This window comes from Crocodylus siamensis, chromosome 4 (assembly GCF_052110815.1).
Source record: "Crocodylus siamensis isolate JL-2025a chromosome 4, ASM5211081v1, whole genome shotgun sequence".
In the NCBI taxonomy this organism is placed as follows: domain Eukaryota; kingdom Metazoa; phylum Chordata; order Crocodylia; family Crocodylidae; genus Crocodylus; species Crocodylus siamensis.
The window spans coordinates 137,938,588-137,955,483 of NC_143398.1; the positions used below are offsets into that span (position 1 = coordinate 137,938,588).

The window sequence follows — 16,896 nt, forward strand, 5'->3', positions numbered from 1 at the left end:
GCTAAGGCTATGTCTCTAGCAGTGTCTCTTTGCCAAGCATGGGACCGCCGCTAAGAAACAAGCCCAACTCACTCGCTCCTGCTCCACACATGCCCAAACCCAGAAGTAGAGCAGTACTGAAGGCTTAAAGCAGTTCTGAGCACATGTCCTTATATCTCAGCCTCTCACCATCATGACAGCGGGTATGTGCTCAATCCTCATCTAAGCTGCCTAAACTGGCTAATTGCTGGGTGAAGGCATTGGTAAAATTCTTCTGATATATCTATTGTATGCAGGGAGTGATGGGTGGGACTAGTTTCTTGGTGGCAGCTCCAGGCTTCCAGAAAGGCACAAGAGAGGCATGGACAGAGGATAGGATAATACCTGACCTGTGGCTTTATGGTTAGAGTGTGGTGGCCAGAGGATGCACTAAGAATGCCCAGATGAGGAGCTGGTGTGGCAACAGTGAGTGCACTGTGACTCCACAGCCTACTTCCCTGCATGTTAGCTTCCTCTTGTAAACAAACTGTCAAGTCCATACTTTGCATTCTGACTTCTTTGTGGCTATCTGAGAGCATCTTTCTTGCCCCAGTCCTTAACTGTGTGTTGAATGGTCCACTTTTGTCCAGTACAAGCCTTCATCACAAGCCTGTAATATGATGTTTTTTCATCCCTTAAAAGTTCAAGGCATCTTTTAGTTTTCCTGTTGATTATGGATGATCCCTGCAAAAATTAAGAAAATGTGAGGAAAGCTGAAGTCTGCATCTCAGATAGAAAACAATTCACTTGGTTTCTGAACAGTTCCCTTGGCACTGTAAACTCTCATGCGCAGAGAACATAAGTAGGGTACATTTTGGTACACTAGCCAGTCAGAGGTGTGAAAGAAAGCCACTTAGTGAGTGTCTACATGAGACACTTTACTGAATAGTAGACTAATCTACTGTGCAGTAAAGCATCACCATCTACATGTATGTATATTTACTGCACAGTAAATTAGTCTACTGCACAGTTAGTTACTACCTGTAAATGCAGGTAGTAAACTAACTGCACATTAAATACTGTGCAGTAGCACATGTGCAGATGCTGACCAAAAGCAAATTTGCTCCTGGTCAGCTCCAGCACTAGGGGGCAACACGGGATGGGGAACTCCCCCAGTCCTGGTGATACTCACCTCCCAGGTCTCTTCAGGACTTGGGAGCTGAGCAGCACCAGGATAGGTGCTTTCACGTGGAAGAGGGCTTGTTTTGTCTCAGGTAATCAGATTTCAGATTCATTTCTGCAAATGTATTTTAGTCTGTACATACCTGAATAGTGTTTCTCACTGGGCTCCTTTTCATAGTTTCATAGTTTCTAGGGTTGGAAGGGACCTGAGTAGATCATCTAGTCTGACCCCCACCATGGCAGGAAATAATACTGGGGTCAAACGACCCCAGCAAGATGTTCATCCAACCTCCTCTTAAAAACCCCCAGGGTAGGAGCCAGCACCACTTCTCTTGGAAGTTGGTTCCAGATCCTAGCCACCCTGACCATGAAGTAGCGCTTCCTGATATCTAGCCTAAACCTGCCCTCTTCCATCTTGTAACCATTATTCCTGGTCACTCCTGGCAGTGCACGGGGGAATAGTGACTCCCCCAATGCCTGCTGATCCCCCCTGACTAGTTTGTAACAGGCCACTAGATCCCCCCTCAGCCTTCTCTTTTGGAGGCTGAACAAGTTCAGGTCCTGTAGCCTCTCCTCATAGGGCCTGCCCTGCTGCCCCCTGATCATGCGAGTGGCCTCCTCTGGACCTTCTCCATGCTGTCCACATCCCTCTTGAAGTGCGGCACCCAGAACTGGACGTAGTACTCCAGCTGCGGCCTGACCAGTGCCACATAGAGGGGGAGGATCACCTCTTTGGACCTGCTTGAGATGCATCTGTGGATGCATGACAAGGTACGGTTGGCCTTACTGACTGCCTCCCCACACTGCCGGCCCATGTTCATCTTGGAGTCAATGATGACCCCCAGATCCCTTTCCGCCTCCGTGCTGACAAGAGGGGAGTTCCCCAACCTGTAGGTATGGTGCCGGTTGTTCCTCCCCAGGTGCATCACCTTGCACTTGTCTGTGTTGAATCCCATCCTATTCACATCCGCCCATCCTTGTAGTCTGTCTAAGTCTGATTGTAGCCTGATGCTTCCTTCTAGTGTGCCAACATCCCCCCACATCTTAGTGTCATCAGCAAATTTGAACAGGGTGCTTTTTACCCCCTCGTCCAAATCACTGATGAAGATGTTGAACAGTGCGGGCCCTGCGGAACCCCACTGCCCACGTCCTTCCAGGTTGAGAAGGACCCATCCACTACCACCCTCTGGGTGCGGCCCTCCAGCCAGTTGGCGACCCAATTGACTGTGTGGGTGTCGACACCACAGTCCCCCAGTTTCTTAATGAGAACGGGGTGAGAGACAGTGTCGAATGCCTTCCGGAAGTCCAGGAAGACTATGTCCACTGCTACCCCTGCATCTAATGATTTGGTTATCTGATCATAGAAGGCCACCAGGTTGGTCTGACAGGACCTGCCACTGATGAACCCGTGTTGGTTGTCCCTAAGCATGCAGTCCCCTGCTGGCCCCTCATGGATGTGTGCCAGCATAATTTTCTCAAACAGCTTGCTTAGGATCGAGGTAAGACTAACTGGCCTATAGTTTCCTGGGTCCTCCTTCCTCCCCTTTTTGAAGATGGGAACCACATTGGCCATCTTCCAGTCCTCTGGGACCACACCAGAGCACCACGAATGCTCATAAAGCCATGCCGGGGTCCTGCAATGACCTCGGCCAATTCCTTTAGGACTCTAGGGTGGAGGTCGTCCGGGCCGGCTGACTTGAACGTGTCCAGCCCCTCCAGAAGCCCCCTAACTAGTTCCTTGCTAACCTTTGGCCCAGGTGTGCCTCCCCTGGGGCCTGAGGGCAGCCCAGCAGGGAGGTGGCTGTTCTGGTCCCTACTTAGGAAGACAGAGGCAAAGAAATCGTTAAACATGTTAGCTTTGTCGTCTGGTGTGACGACCAAATTTCCCAACATGTCCTGCAAGGGCCCCACGTTACCCGGGACCTTCTTTTTGCCCCTATGTATTTAAAAAAGGATTTCTTATTGTCCTTAATCTGAGAAGCTAGTCCTAATTCCATCTTTGCCTTGGCCTTCCTAACTGCCCCCCCAATCTCCAAGCGACTGCAGAATAGTCATCCCTGGTGATGACCCCTTCTTTTCATTGGGTATACGCCTCCTTTTTAGCAAGGAGACATTCCCAGATGCTTTTGGTGAGCCATGGAGGCTTGTGTGTTCTCCTGCTCCCTTTGATCCTCATTGGGATTACCTTCCTTTGGGCTGACTTCTTTCTAGAGTTAACCCAGTGCCTGTCTTACTTCCAAGTAGTAGCTTTCCATCTCATAGAGCTTCACAGATATGTTGGTTTAGTCAGACTGGGTGTGTCTACATGTGCAATTAATACTATAAAGGCTTACTGCACTGTAAAATACTGTGCAGTAAGCCTTCTCTGGGAGCATGTATACATGTGCTTTCTGTAGGGAGAAAATCTACTCCCAATGGGAGCAGCCTGGTACAGGGCTGCTCCAGCCCTGCTTTTGCCCTCTGAAGCGGCCAGGGGGAGCTCCATGCATCCCAGGGTGTTAGCCAGGGGACTGGCAGGAAGCACAGGGCTGGTCCCCATGTGCCTGGGGCCAGGAGATCTCTGCTTGCTGCTCATGTGCAGGGAGCTGGGAGACAGCTGAAAACTGTAGAGCTCTCCTGGTCCGTGGCCTTGGGACAAGCCCTTGGTCCGTGGCCTTGGGACAAGCCCTTTCCGCAACAGCTTCCCCATGCAACCAGGGACTGGCCCAGAGCTATCCCATTTCTATGGCACATCCCAGCCAGCTCTGGGCTGCATGAGGATTTCCTTGAGCAGCCTTGGGCTGGCTGGGAGCTGCCCCAGAAGCAGGACGGTTCCCGACGACCTCCAGGCTGAGCAGGGAAATCCTTGTATAGACTGGAGCTGGGTGGGACCTGCCCCAGAAGGGACAGTTCCTGGCCAGCTCCCAGCTGGGCAGGGAAATCCCTGTGCAGCCTGAATTTGGCTGGGACCTTTCCTGGCAAGGACAGTTCCAGGACAGCTTTGGGCTGCTCGGAGAAATCCTTACACAGCCAGGAGCTGGCTGGGATCTGGCCCAGAAGTGAAACCATTCCCAGTCATCCCTTGGCTGTGCAAGGAAGCAAGAAGCTCCCAAGTCCTGGTACTGCTTGGCTCCCAGCTCCTATGGTGAACTGGGAACTGAACAGTGCTGGGACAGAGCATTGTTATAGATCTTTATATTGCTCCCCAAAGGCATTCCTGTATAAGTACTACCTTAACAAAAGACTAGGAAGGGGACTTTCCCAACTTCACATACTTAGTAACAAAGACACGTCTCTTTATATTTATCTGACAAAATTCCAGCAGTTTGGTTAAGAAAGGTTAACCTAAACAAACAGCTGCAATACAGCAATACGTAAATGGCATGAGGTTGCATGATTCACTAACTATCATCAATATAATTGAGGTTTCCTCACAGAGGCATAAGTACTATATGTTATTTGGGTTGTCTGCTCATAGTCTATTAATAATTAATCCTTAGCTGTTTCTTATTGTCTTCCTTAATCTAAATGGCAGCATTTATTATTTGCTCACCCATTATATTATTTACTTTAAACCTGCTGTTAAAATATTATCTGGGGTTTATAGGGGCCCAGGGTGGTTTCAGTTATCTTGTTTGGCCACATTCCTGCAGGCTCACCTAGGCCATAAAAAATGCCAAGTTGGCCATAGTTGCAATGGTCTAAAAACCCTCCTTGCCATTCAGGATGAACTACCTCAAGAGTCATCCAGTCCCTTTGTCTACCCCATTTCAGTTCTATCACAGTGGTAGCCAAGCGCTTCTGACCATATAACAAAGACACAGGAGAAAGCTGTGAATCCAGAGTGGGCATATTACTGTGGTAAATACTATCACTGTGGTCTATAAGCATTGCTACTGTGGATGTGCTATGGATGTCTTGTTCCCATTGAGTTATAATCAGAGCTTAGGTTATAGGCTTTGTCAGAGTTTATCCTGCTGCATTTGCCCTGAGGAGCATAAGTACCTCATGGGGATAATAGCAAAGAAAGCAGAGTCTGAGGTAGTCTGGCTCTGACCCATGAAAGGCCTGATTTCTTTGAGATACTGAGCACTGGAAGATCCCACTAACTTCATCATAGCTCCCTGGACTGCATATATAAACCTGTACCTGAGGTTCCCACATATGCAAATTTGCCCTCATGTACAAAATATTTTAGGATCTTTCATGATGAATTTAAAGGGACATGACAATGTACCTACCTGCTCAAAATCCCAGTGCATATTCAGTCCTTTATTAATCGCTTCATTACATTGGTCTAAAAATGGCAAGTCACCTGTGCCAGGGTCGGATAGGCATCGATCAATTACATTGCGTCGTGCTTTTAAGCCTCCTACATATATTTCTCCTGTGCTGTGATAAAACACATGCTGAAAGGGAATGTTACATTGCATTAGGGGAATTTAGACAAATTTGAAGCCTCAAAGGAGGATGGGTAGATCTTTGTGAAACCAGCTTGCGTTTGATACATGAAGCCAAACTCAGTGGTATTGCTGAAGTTAAATCAGGATGAATTTGATCCAAAGGGTGTATTAACATGGCAGCAGTAGGATGCCCATAACCAGGACATTCCCAAGCACGGCCTGCACACCTGCTCCTCCAGGCATGCCTCAAATCCAGAAACACATGCTCAAAGTGCTATAGGGCATCTCTTTTTCATCACTCTCAAGACCTTGGTTTTCAACATGCCTGAGGGAAGACTTTAGGATGATCCTGGAACAGTTCCACTGTTATGTTTCTAGGTGTAGATTGTATAAGTGGGAACAGGTAGAAGGAGCATGCTCTGTGGGAGCTTTGGATGGGATATGCTGCTGCCACAGTACAAACATACCAAGTCCCTGAAATATTGTTCTTCTCCTCTGTCCATGAGAAACAGGTAGATACTAATGACTGAACTGTAATAATCTATTTCAGACCTACAGGGAGGAAAGGAAAAGGAGCAAAAGAGTATTCTCTTTGCAGCCCATCCAGCCCTTGGCCTCTCTTCCAAGATTGCCAACAAGACCAAGTATTCCCAACCTGACATCTATTTTTGGGAAGTAGGATCACTTCCTCATCCTTTGGTCTGAACCAAGAACCCAGACTTAATGTACTTAGACCTGCCTTGGAACCCATCAGTTCTGAGGAAGGAATTTTAGTATTTTGTTATTAGGCCATGTGTAGATGAAACAAGAGGCATGTGTGCGTAACACCTTAAAGTGGGATAAATGCTTTTGCACCGCTTTAATGGTGTCAGTGTTTGCACAGCTCAGCGGCGTATTGTGCATTAATTCCAGCCGCTGTAGGAAATTCAGCAGTGTAATGTGACTTAAATGACTTGGGGTGCAGCAAACTAAAACTCCTTTGAGGAATTTTATCTTGCTGCCCCTACAGCCACAGAGCGAAGCACTGGGCTCCGTGCAGCTCCAAGGCTCTGCAGGAAGCCCTACAGGCAGCCTGACACCAGCCCAGAAAAGCAGCTCTGTCCAGGAAAAGTGGCAAGCCTGATGTTCCCCTCCCCTGGGGCCTCCCTGAGCTGCGTGGGGGCCCAGTGATTCCTTCTGCAGCTGCAGTGCACCCCCCGGACCCGCCTGAGCCAGGCACCTGTGGGCAGGTGCTGCCTCGGGGGAGCCACCACTGGCATGGAGGGAAGCACCAGCTCCCCACCACAGCTCAGGGACCACTCCGCCTGTGGCAGCTTGCCTTCCCTCCCCACTGGAGAGGCAGATAAGTCAGCAGGGTGTGTGCGTGACATGGGAGTTTAATCAGCCCTAAACTGAAGTGGTGTTTTTTAAAACCCACCGCTTCAATTTAGGGCCCCTGTTTTGTCTACACATGCCCCTACTTGATTCTCTCATGAAATAATGTTTTAACTTCCCTGTTTGACAGCATGAAGAGAATAATTTTCAGGAGTCTACTTCACTGCCTAAGTAAACATCTAAAGATAGATGTTTCATCTGGACATTCAGTAGGTTATTTCCAATACCTGTGGTGAGTATCCATGGCATCCATACATTATTGGAGTATTTCCAGGGACAGGGCCTTGATCTATACAAATGTCATCCTTCAGAGTGTTTTTGATCTACAGGGATACAATGAAAATGTTCTTGTGAGGAATAATGACTGTATTTCCATCTACCCACCACCAGATTTGTAAACTCTACTGAGAGCTAAGCTACATCAAGGTTGATGAGGAAGGGTTAGCCCACTGGCTAGGGCCATGGGACCTAGTTGGTTGCTGGGATGCCAGGTTGCAGGTCAAGAACAGGAAACAGGATACCTGGCACTTATCAGGATGTAGGGAGTCAACAACTAGGGACATTAATTTGAATGCCAGAAGCAAGAAGAAGACCCAAGATACCAGGTTGAGATTGGGTGCCAAAAGTCAATAGTTGAGATGTCAAACAAGGGTTAAGGCCCAGAGATGGAAGCCCAGGGTTGAGAGTCAGAGCAGGGCAGGGACAGCAGGTCCCAAGATGAGGAAATGCAAAGAAGCCAGGAGCTGCTTATAGACAGAAAGCACCCAGTGCAGTCCCTTAAATGAAGAGCCAGAACCAATCAGGGAGAGTGACTGAATTAGCAGGAGCCATTTCAAATGCAGCTAGACCAAATGGTCAAGATGTGATGCAAGGATTTAATCACTAATGAGATGGTTTACAGGTTGCTTTAGAGCTCTTTAATTAAAGGGGGGAATGATGATGAATTTACAAAAAGAAACCTCAAGATATTTTTTTCAGCACTAACTCCATCCCATAAAACATAAAAAGTAATTCTAAGAGCTTTTCTAGTGTCTACACTTCAAGAAAGCAACCAAATGTTATAATCTAGTTGCTCACTGCCACATATTAAATATAGAGCTATTGCATTTCAAACTATGAGGCTGAACCAAGTTTCAGTCAATGAACAGAAGTGACTACAATTTTTCTAGTGAAACACTTTTTCAAGTTACAGTCAGAAACCTATTTCTTTTTATAGGCCCAAAGGGCAATATTTTAGCAACATAACTACCACATATGTCACTTAGACACAGGTTGTGATCCTGCTCCCTGTAGAAGTAGCATGGAGGCAGATAGATCTACCTGGCTACACAGCATGCACAGTCCTCTGTGCTCTGGCTGAGCAGATAAGCAGCTCTGTGCACATGCATGTCAGGACAAGCTCTGATATTCTGGTAGGGGAGGAGGGCCCTCCCAATTTTTACCCCAAGTACCCGAGAAATTAGGGCACTTTCCCAGTAAACAGGAGACTCTGGATCCAGGCCCCTTCATCCAAAGTGGGCCAGAACCTGTACCTCATATTTCCCTGAACAGCACTCTAACCATAGCTGAAAAGCTGCCACTTGGTTGTATAAAGTAAAATAGCATTCTGTATGTGTTCAGTTTGTGATAGGGGTTGGGGGCAGGGGAAGCACATTCATTTTCCTTCTTCCACAGGATAAAGATAAAAAAACACAGTACTTTTATTTGCACCTGCATAACTCCTAGTTTATATTCATGTATTCACCTTTGCACTGGCTCAGTTTGGCTCTGCCCAATTCATCAGGTAGACCTTTGAAAATATAGCCCACTATTAGGGCTGTGCAAAGCTTCGGGAGCTGATTCAATTCAGAGGAGATTCGGCCCAATTCAGCGGATGAATCTCCACATCCTAATCAAATCAGGGGACCAATAAAAAGGTCCAAATCTATCTGAAGCTCTCTGAATCTTTGGAAAAGATTCAGAGAGCTTCGGTGATTTGGGCAGTCCCCACCTGCTGCAGCAGGGAGCTGGACCTGGACTCAGAGGTGATAAGAGTCCCTGCCTGCTCCCCCAGTCCCCATGACCACCCCCCCCCCGCCCCCGCAACACCTGCGCTGCCTGTCCCAGCTCTTGGTGCTTTAAAAAAAAAGGTCCCTACTCACTGGGTATTGCCCCATGCTGTGGCCCCCATGAGCATGGGGCAGTGGGGATTGACCCCCCCACCCCCAGCTGGCAGCACCCAGTGAGTTGGGCCTTTTTTTTTCAAAGTGCCAGGAGCTGGGGCAGACAGGGCAGCCATTGCCAGGGACGGGACAGTGGGCACGGGATGGGTCTGTGTGATTCGGAGATACAGTTGAATCGGCAGCAGCCGAATCTGATTCAGATTCGGCAGAATTGATTCGGGACAGTGATTCAAATCACCCAATTGAATCACTGTCCCCCAAATCGGCCAAATCCAAATCCAAAGTAAATACTAGCCACTTCACACAGGCCTGCCCACTATTTATACGTTGACCAGTATCTGTATAGCATATTGTCTAGTTTACTCTTTCTGCAATATATTTCCCTAGTAGCATGATGCTTCTTATTACTGTTTCAGTCCAAATTCAGCAAGCCTGCCTAATGACTTTGAGATGAGTGACTAGATGCAGTCCTATCTTAATTTATACTCATTCAACTTGAATAATTATTTTGCTGACCTTTTAATTTTTGCCAAGTATCATGTACTCCATTGAAAACTGCAGAAAAGATATAAGGATTCATCTGACTCTTTTTGGGGGAGAGGAGGAGGGGTTTGAATATTCTTATACTGCAAAAAAATGTACATCCTTTTAAATACTTTCTCTTGCTATGCTGAAACATATATGTGGTACATACAAAATGGGCAGTGTTTGGGAATTTTACACATGTAACAGACAAAGAAAAGCAGCTATTCTTAAGCACAACAAACTCTTTACATCCGTCTCTCAGTTGTAGCAAAAACAAACCTGACTGTGACAGATTTAAAAAAGCAGATTGTACTAGATGGATCAAAAATATATGGAAAGTAGGACTGTGCAAAGCTTTGGTCCCTGATTTGATCTGGCAGAGACTCGGCCCGATTCGGTGGCCAACTCTTCAAACTGAATCAAATAAGAGGACCCTTTAATCTCTCCAAATCAAATCAGAACCCTCCAAATTGACTTGGAGAGATTTGGAAAGATTTGGCAATTCAGACAGATACACAGCTTTAAATGTTTTTTCTACATAGTACTTCCAGTACTTCCAGTTCACTTCCGGGTTTGTCATTAAACACGTGGAGGACCCCCATGCACTCCTGTGGGGCGCTCCATCCACCCCAGCATTGCAGTGTTCACAAGCCACTCTGGTACTTCAAGGTATGTAGAAAAATCTTTTAAAGCTGCGCCTGTGTCCAAATCACTGATTCTTCAAATTAGCATCAAATCTTCAGATCCAGATTCAGCCAAATTGAATCAGGAACAGTGAATCAAATCACTGCCCTTAATTTGGGACAAATCTGAATCAAATAGGGCCCACTTTGCACACCCCCTTAATGAGAAGTTGCCTTCAAGTAAACTTCATTGTATCCAAGATAGATTATTGTTGCATAGATTCGGTAGACATGCTTAGACTTACTGTTCCATAGCCAACAATGGTGTTCATAGGTATTAAATTGGGATAAACATTTTTTATGTACCAATCAAAGCTTTTACAGTTCAGCTTTTTTCTTAGCTCCTTTCTGGAAGTAACATCTCCATAGTCTATTCCATGATTCTGAAAGAATAGCACATTGAATGTTAGGCATTATCTTTAAAAAGCCTGTAAAAAAGGAAAAGAAAACAGATTTATGCTTTTTTATATATATATTTCATTACATATAAACAACACCTAAAAATTACTTCAAAAATCCCTTCTTTTTGTTTAAAAATCTAGATCATATCTTGGCTGGAAAGCTCTATGGATGACTGGAGGAAGCGTGTTCTATAACATCCCAAAAATGCAGCTCAGCAGGAACCAGTTTTTCCTGGACACATTACAATGAAATCTAGACCTTTTAGAGTAAAAAAAGAGAGTCTCTTACAAACTTTGGTATATTTAAAGAGATCGCTGAATATGGTACTCAGGATGTGAAATGCCAGGGTTCCAATTCATGACGAAAAGAATTACTTTTTTTAACAAACAAGTCCAACAGGACTGACCGAACAAAGCCATACCAGAATAGCCAATAGCCCCATTGGGTAGGGTACCTTATCTGGGTGCAAGACAAGGTCCTGGCCTGAAACAGCAAGAAAGTGCATCCCAGGTGAATTCTAGGACTGTGCAAAGCTTTGGATCTTGATTCAGATTCGGAGATGATTTGGATGATTCGGAGGCTGAATCTATGAATCCAAATTGAGTCTTTAGAAATTTTAGGCTTTCCGAATTGATTCAGAGCTTCTTAATCAATTTGGAAAAGATTCAGCAATTTGGAGATTTGGCCATAGGGTTTAATGGGGAATCAAAGAAATATCTATAACTTTGTTGTTTTTCAGCTGATTTGGATGAAATTTGCAGGGGTGGTAGTCTCTTTTGAGGGTATGAAGCCTGCCAAGTGTCAAGGTGATAGGTGCATGGGTTTCTGGGAAACTGCACCTCAGAGACCTGAAGGCAAAACTGGCCTTTGAGAGTGAAAACTGCAGGTCTGCTAGGGCCTGCTGTGGCCACAAAGCCTGCCAGCTGTCAAATAGATAGGTGCAGGGGGAGTCCGGCTTCTGGGGCCCTGCACCTCTGGCTGCAGGCAGGCAAAACTCGTGACATGGGTGCTTGTGAGACTGTGCGTGTGTTCAGGTGCGCTCTTCCTGGTGCTGGGGCCTTTGCACAACATGGCAGTGCACCCCTGTGAGGGGGTGAGGGACAGGTTGATGTGTGGTGAGGGGGAGGTGGATGTAGCAGCACAGGTAAAAGTGCAGAGGTGCCTGGAGTGTCAGATGTCCGGCAGGCCGCAGTGTGCCAGAACTCCACTGTGTATATTGAGTCCATGAGTTTCTGTACCTACTACCTAGGAGGCTGATGAAGTGCAGTTCATAGGCCCAGCTCAGAAAAGTGTTTTGTACATTCAAACAAGCACCGAACCTCATCACCAGCACTGAAGCCAACTTCCTACAGCTCAAAACGCAAAACCTGCCAGCTACCTCCAGTACTGCCACAAACTGCACACCAGAATTTATGAAAGACAACAAAACCCAACCACCTGTGGGGGCACATTCCTCACTAAAAAAACCACTCTGCCTCCAGCCTCTTAGATCTGACCCTGAGAGGGAACAAATTACAAACCACTTTTCACAGCCGGCCTATGAATTTCACTTCACCCTTGTAGGGTCTGGAAGGTGGACCCCAAAGAGAGCGTGAGGCCATAGGCTCAAGTACCCGTATGAACATCTGACTGGTCAGTGCTGGGGCCAGGACCAGAAGGGTCGAAGGGCCGGGGGCCCACCACAAGGGATGCCCAAGAGCTGAGGGCCTGGGGTTCCAACTGGCCTGGAGGTGGGTCAAGGCTAGTAGCCAAAGGTCCCGGGGGTGGGGGACCATACCCATAAGGGGGAGCAGCTCAGGGAGCTATGCAGCTGGGAATGAAGGCAGATTCAGCTGCCTGAATGGAGGAATCTAAGTGGGGTTCAGCTATTAGGATTCTGGGGCCCAGTGTGGGGCCGGTGATATTGATAGCATCTGGATGCCATCTGCAAGGCTTGCAGATAGTGCCCCCTGGCATCGGGGCAAGAAATGGGCAGCCCCCCGCTTTATTAACGTCAATTCAATAATTAACAACAAGGCGTGGCAAATGGGCGGGCCACTGGGAAATCGGACCAGAAAAGGCCCTCCTGTTACAGTGTTGTTGTTTTTTTACAATTATATTAATTTAACTAAACTACTGAGGGGAGAACATAAAACTTCCTCTCTTGAAGATTCAAAATCTCACTTAAATGAAAGGCTGAGAAAATTTCCAATGCAGTCTTCCACCAAAGAAACCTGGGGGTGAAGGTAGGGAAGAGAGATTAGACACCTCTGAAATTATTTAAAGAGAGAAAAAAAAATGCAACAAACTCAGTTCCTTGCATAAAAAGGAAAAAAGTATAAGTGCATAAATCCATTTTCCTCCCTTTAAAGTAGACTTAATTGGAAAAAGTAGTATTTCCTTAAATGTTTGAAGAGAACTAAGAATTTCTAATGAAGAATGGCATTTAACAGCATCTCTAATGGCATTTAATGTAAGCAAAATGTATTTTTTAAAAATCCATTCACATTAGTCATAGTATTAATTGATATAAGGAACAGTATGTAAAGAGACGTTGGGCATTTATACATGTGCTCTGAGAGTTGGGGGTGGAGAGGGTGCTTTAATTAAGTGGCTCCAAGAGCTGCTCTAATTAAAGCACCCAAAGTGTCTCATGTATCAGCACCCCACACTTTAAAATGGCGGCAGGGTCACTTTAGTTAAAGTTTGTTCAAGGACCTTTAGTTAAAGCACCCTGCCACAATTGGGATGCTTAAAGTTAAAGCATGGGGACACTGATACACAAAACACTGGAATCTGCTGAAGTGCAGTAATTACCACGCTCCAGCAGACTCAATTAATTAATTGAGTCTGCTCCAACACGCTGCAATTACAGGATGTTGAAGCAGCCTCTTTGCTCAAATGTAGGCGGCCTTTATTTCTAGGCATAAAAACAATATGAAAAAGCTGCAGCTGAGGGAGCTTTTCTTTGAGCTTCTTGAATGCTGAGTTCCTGATTTCCCATCATTCCATTTCTAAGGTGTTAGAGCATGGTGTAAAACTCTAACTTTCTCTCTGGGCCTGGTGAAAATAGGGATTGGATAACAAGGCTTCAGAATGCTGCAAAATAGTGTGTAGAGGTCAATGACTTGCCCGTTTATACATTTATTTCTTAGTACGTATTTAAAAGGCGTTCCAGGAAGTCCAGATCATAGGACAGGTGCCTGTTGTCGCAGCTTATAAAAAAATCCAACTGAGCAAATATTTTCTAGTACAAAAATAATAAATGGCTAGGTTGTAAACTCTTTGGGGTAGTGACCAGATGTTTGTGTTTATTCTGCATCTAATATAAGAGGTTTCTGGTCTAGGGCTGGGGCTCCTAGTCACTATACATTATGCAAACCTAAAGAAGTGTAAGAACCTCGATAGGAAGGTTCCATGCAAAATAAACCATGTTCTTATAGTCGTCCATCCAGACTTCTGCCACTCGCAGCGCATTCCGTTTCATGGCAATACTCAGGTCCAGCAAGTAGGGTTTGTGAGACCTTTCCAAGTGAGCAACTCTTGAACAGGGCAAGACTTCAATTTTCCCCCCACACTGCCAAGCCTGCATGGATGAAAGAAGTTCACAAGAGTTGGTAATGGGGTTCAGCTTTTAAAAGAAAAACAAATCCTTTTATTCTGAAAAATGACTAAAAATCACACACACACATGCTTTTCTAGGTGAACTGGCCCATCATTATTATCATTCAAAGTCATGTTGGCTGATTCATGGTAAAGGGAAGTTGTCAGTACTGTGCTTTTCACATTTCTTATACCCTGTAGGGCCACCATGTGTACAGAAGAGTAAGGAGGGGTGGAATTCTTTTCTTGCACCATTCATGGAACAGCTTACTGTTCACATTCAGCTGATGTGCCAGGCAGGCATATATTGTATATATCCTCTGGAAGCAATGAGATGACACAAGTGTCCCTGAGAACCCTGGCCCTACAGAATTTGAAGGACTAGTAATGACAGAAGAGAAGGCAACCCAACTGGGCTCCATATCCATGGTACAAGTTTATAAGGCTGTCAGCTAGCCCAGAAAAAGAAAGTTAATTTGTAGCAATTTGAGATAGTTATTATAGAGTACAAATGATGAATAACAATTGCTTTGTAAAACTACAGTTTGCATGTATAGATGAATGAGTGTGAAGTGAATGGAAAAATATTAAAAGAATGATGTGCAGACAAACAGGTGACCAAAAGGTGGAAGAATTCCAAAGAGAGGCTGAAGACACAGCAAGAAGATAAGAGATATACCAGATGCTCTGACTGACAACATTCGGAATGTTGCTCAGTAAACTCATCTGTTTGCCAAAGTGGAAAATTACTGGGGCTCAAACAAAGAAGGTACAAAGCCGAGAAAGGTGGAACTCAACTCCAATTTGATTCCCTCTATAACGGGGAGAGACTTAACAGCAAGAGGTTGGGTAACACTCTGCATACTTCACTGGAACACAGATATACATCTGTATGACGTCCCACTCCTGATCTCATACTTCTAGGCTGGCCACCTAGTGTAGTACTGAGCAACGGACTTCGATAAATATAACATTTGCAGAGTAATTTGGAGTGTGTGTGTGTGAATGTCTGAGTGCTCTTTTGAATATTTTAATCAATAAACACAGCATCCTGCCTTATCCCCCTCATAAAATCTCACTCGTCATTTTAAACAATTGGTAAACTGTGCAACACATTTGTTTGTCAAGAGCATTTTTAGCACAAGAAAGCATTAAGAGGCAATAAATAAAGAACTTATGATGTCAGGGGTTGTGACCATATTTTTACATAGCAAGGTATTTTAATGGGCCTGATATTCCATTGCCTGGCATATTGAGTAGGCATTTGTACAAAAACAGAATGGAAGTACAATTTGATACCTATTTTGTCATGGAGTAAATGACTAGACATGATGCAGACAACAGAGACTTAGGCTTTAATGTAGTTTAATGTAATAAAGCTGGAAGAGATTGTAGTCTTGGAAATCCTGCCTTTTCCCTGGGTGGATCCTATGCACCATTGCAGCACAGCCAATGTGGAGCTCCCAGGGGAAGGGCAGCAGGGTGGGGAGCCCTAAGCATGCAGAAGAAAGCCCACATCTGGCCTCCCATAGGCTCTGCTCAGCTCTGCCCCTGCCATACTGTGGGGGTGAGGCATCATTTTAGACCATCCCCTGGCAAAAATAAAATTTGTTGCCTATCATTCTGCGTCTAATTGCTTGAGCAAGGTATAGCCTTCAACTATAAGTTGAGAAACAGTCAAGTTTTCCCCCTGTAGATAGGAGTGGTTGCAGTGGCTCATCCTGTAATTAGTATATCAAAATGGGAAAATACAGTGTATATCAAAATGTACACTATATATAGTTATATAGTTAATATATCAAAATTGATTGCAAGAAAAGGAACAGTTTTCTTTGGAAGCCGGTGGCTAAAAAGTGCTTTCAACTCTTGTTAGTGGAAAACCCAGGTGCTGCACCAAGTAATGTAAGAAATAAATCCAACACTTCCCTCTAATCAATACTGATCCAACACTGCAGTGGAGCAGTTCACTGCTGTAAGTGCAGGATTTAGAGCCTGTACAAACGTTGACCTGAGGAGTTACCCCTGGAGTCCTAGCTAAATTCCTATCCAAGTAATATGAGAAGTAATGTCTGTTTGGAAATATCTTTTATTGCACCAATTATAGAGTTAGGACTTTCCTCAAGTCTGGGGAAGTCTTTGAGAAAGCATATAGACCATGGTGGGGAGGGGGGAGGCGGGCAAAAATACAGACCAGAGGCCAAATAAGTCTCACCAGGCCATTCTATCCAGCCCACGGGTCCCCCCAAAATTTTAGAAAATAAATTTTTATCTTCCCCTGGCTGTCTGTCAAAGATGACAGGCAGCCAGCAGCAGCCAGATACAAGGCGAACCAGCAGCAGGACCCGGCGGCTAAGCAAAAAGGCCCACCTGGCTCCACCCTACCCTCAGTCCCTCACTACCCCCCTCCCATCCCAACCCAGCCCAGCCCCCAAATGGAAGCCTCTGCAGCTTTTGGCCTTGCAACCCTGGAGCTGTTCCATGCCTCCCATCATCTGTGTGGAAAGTAAGATAAGATAAGATAACAGAGTGGGGGCGGGGAGGGGGAGGAAACTGCTGTGATCAGTCCAGCAGCTGCATGGTGCTGGCCAGGGCAGGCTGGAGCTAAAGCAGGAAGCAGCAGGCGGGGGGTACCAGGGGGTCGTGGGA

The 16,896-nt window shown here is 45.6% G+C and overlaps 1 protein-coding gene across 1 annotated transcript in view; it reads right to left on the bottom strand.

Annotated features, from left to right (window-relative positions):
• Positions 1–312: 312 nt before the first annotated feature.
• The window catches only part of GALNT8 (polypeptide N-acetylgalactosaminyltransferase 8), a 43,261-nt gene continuing 26,677 nt past the window's right edge, over positions 313–16,896 (bottom strand). The window contains exons 7-11 of the mRNA XM_090041125.1: positions 14,048–14,233; positions 10,512–10,649; positions 7,124–7,219; positions 5,361–5,528; positions 313–702 (exon numbers count right to left, since the gene is read on the bottom strand). Of these exons, the coding sequence (XP_089897251.1) occupies positions 544–702; positions 5,361–5,528; positions 7,124–7,219; positions 10,512–10,649; positions 14,048–14,233 (747 nt within the window). The 3' untranslated portion in view covers positions 313–543. The remainder of the gene's footprint in view (positions 703–5,360; positions 5,529–7,123; positions 7,220–10,511; positions 10,650–14,047; positions 14,234–16,896) is intronic.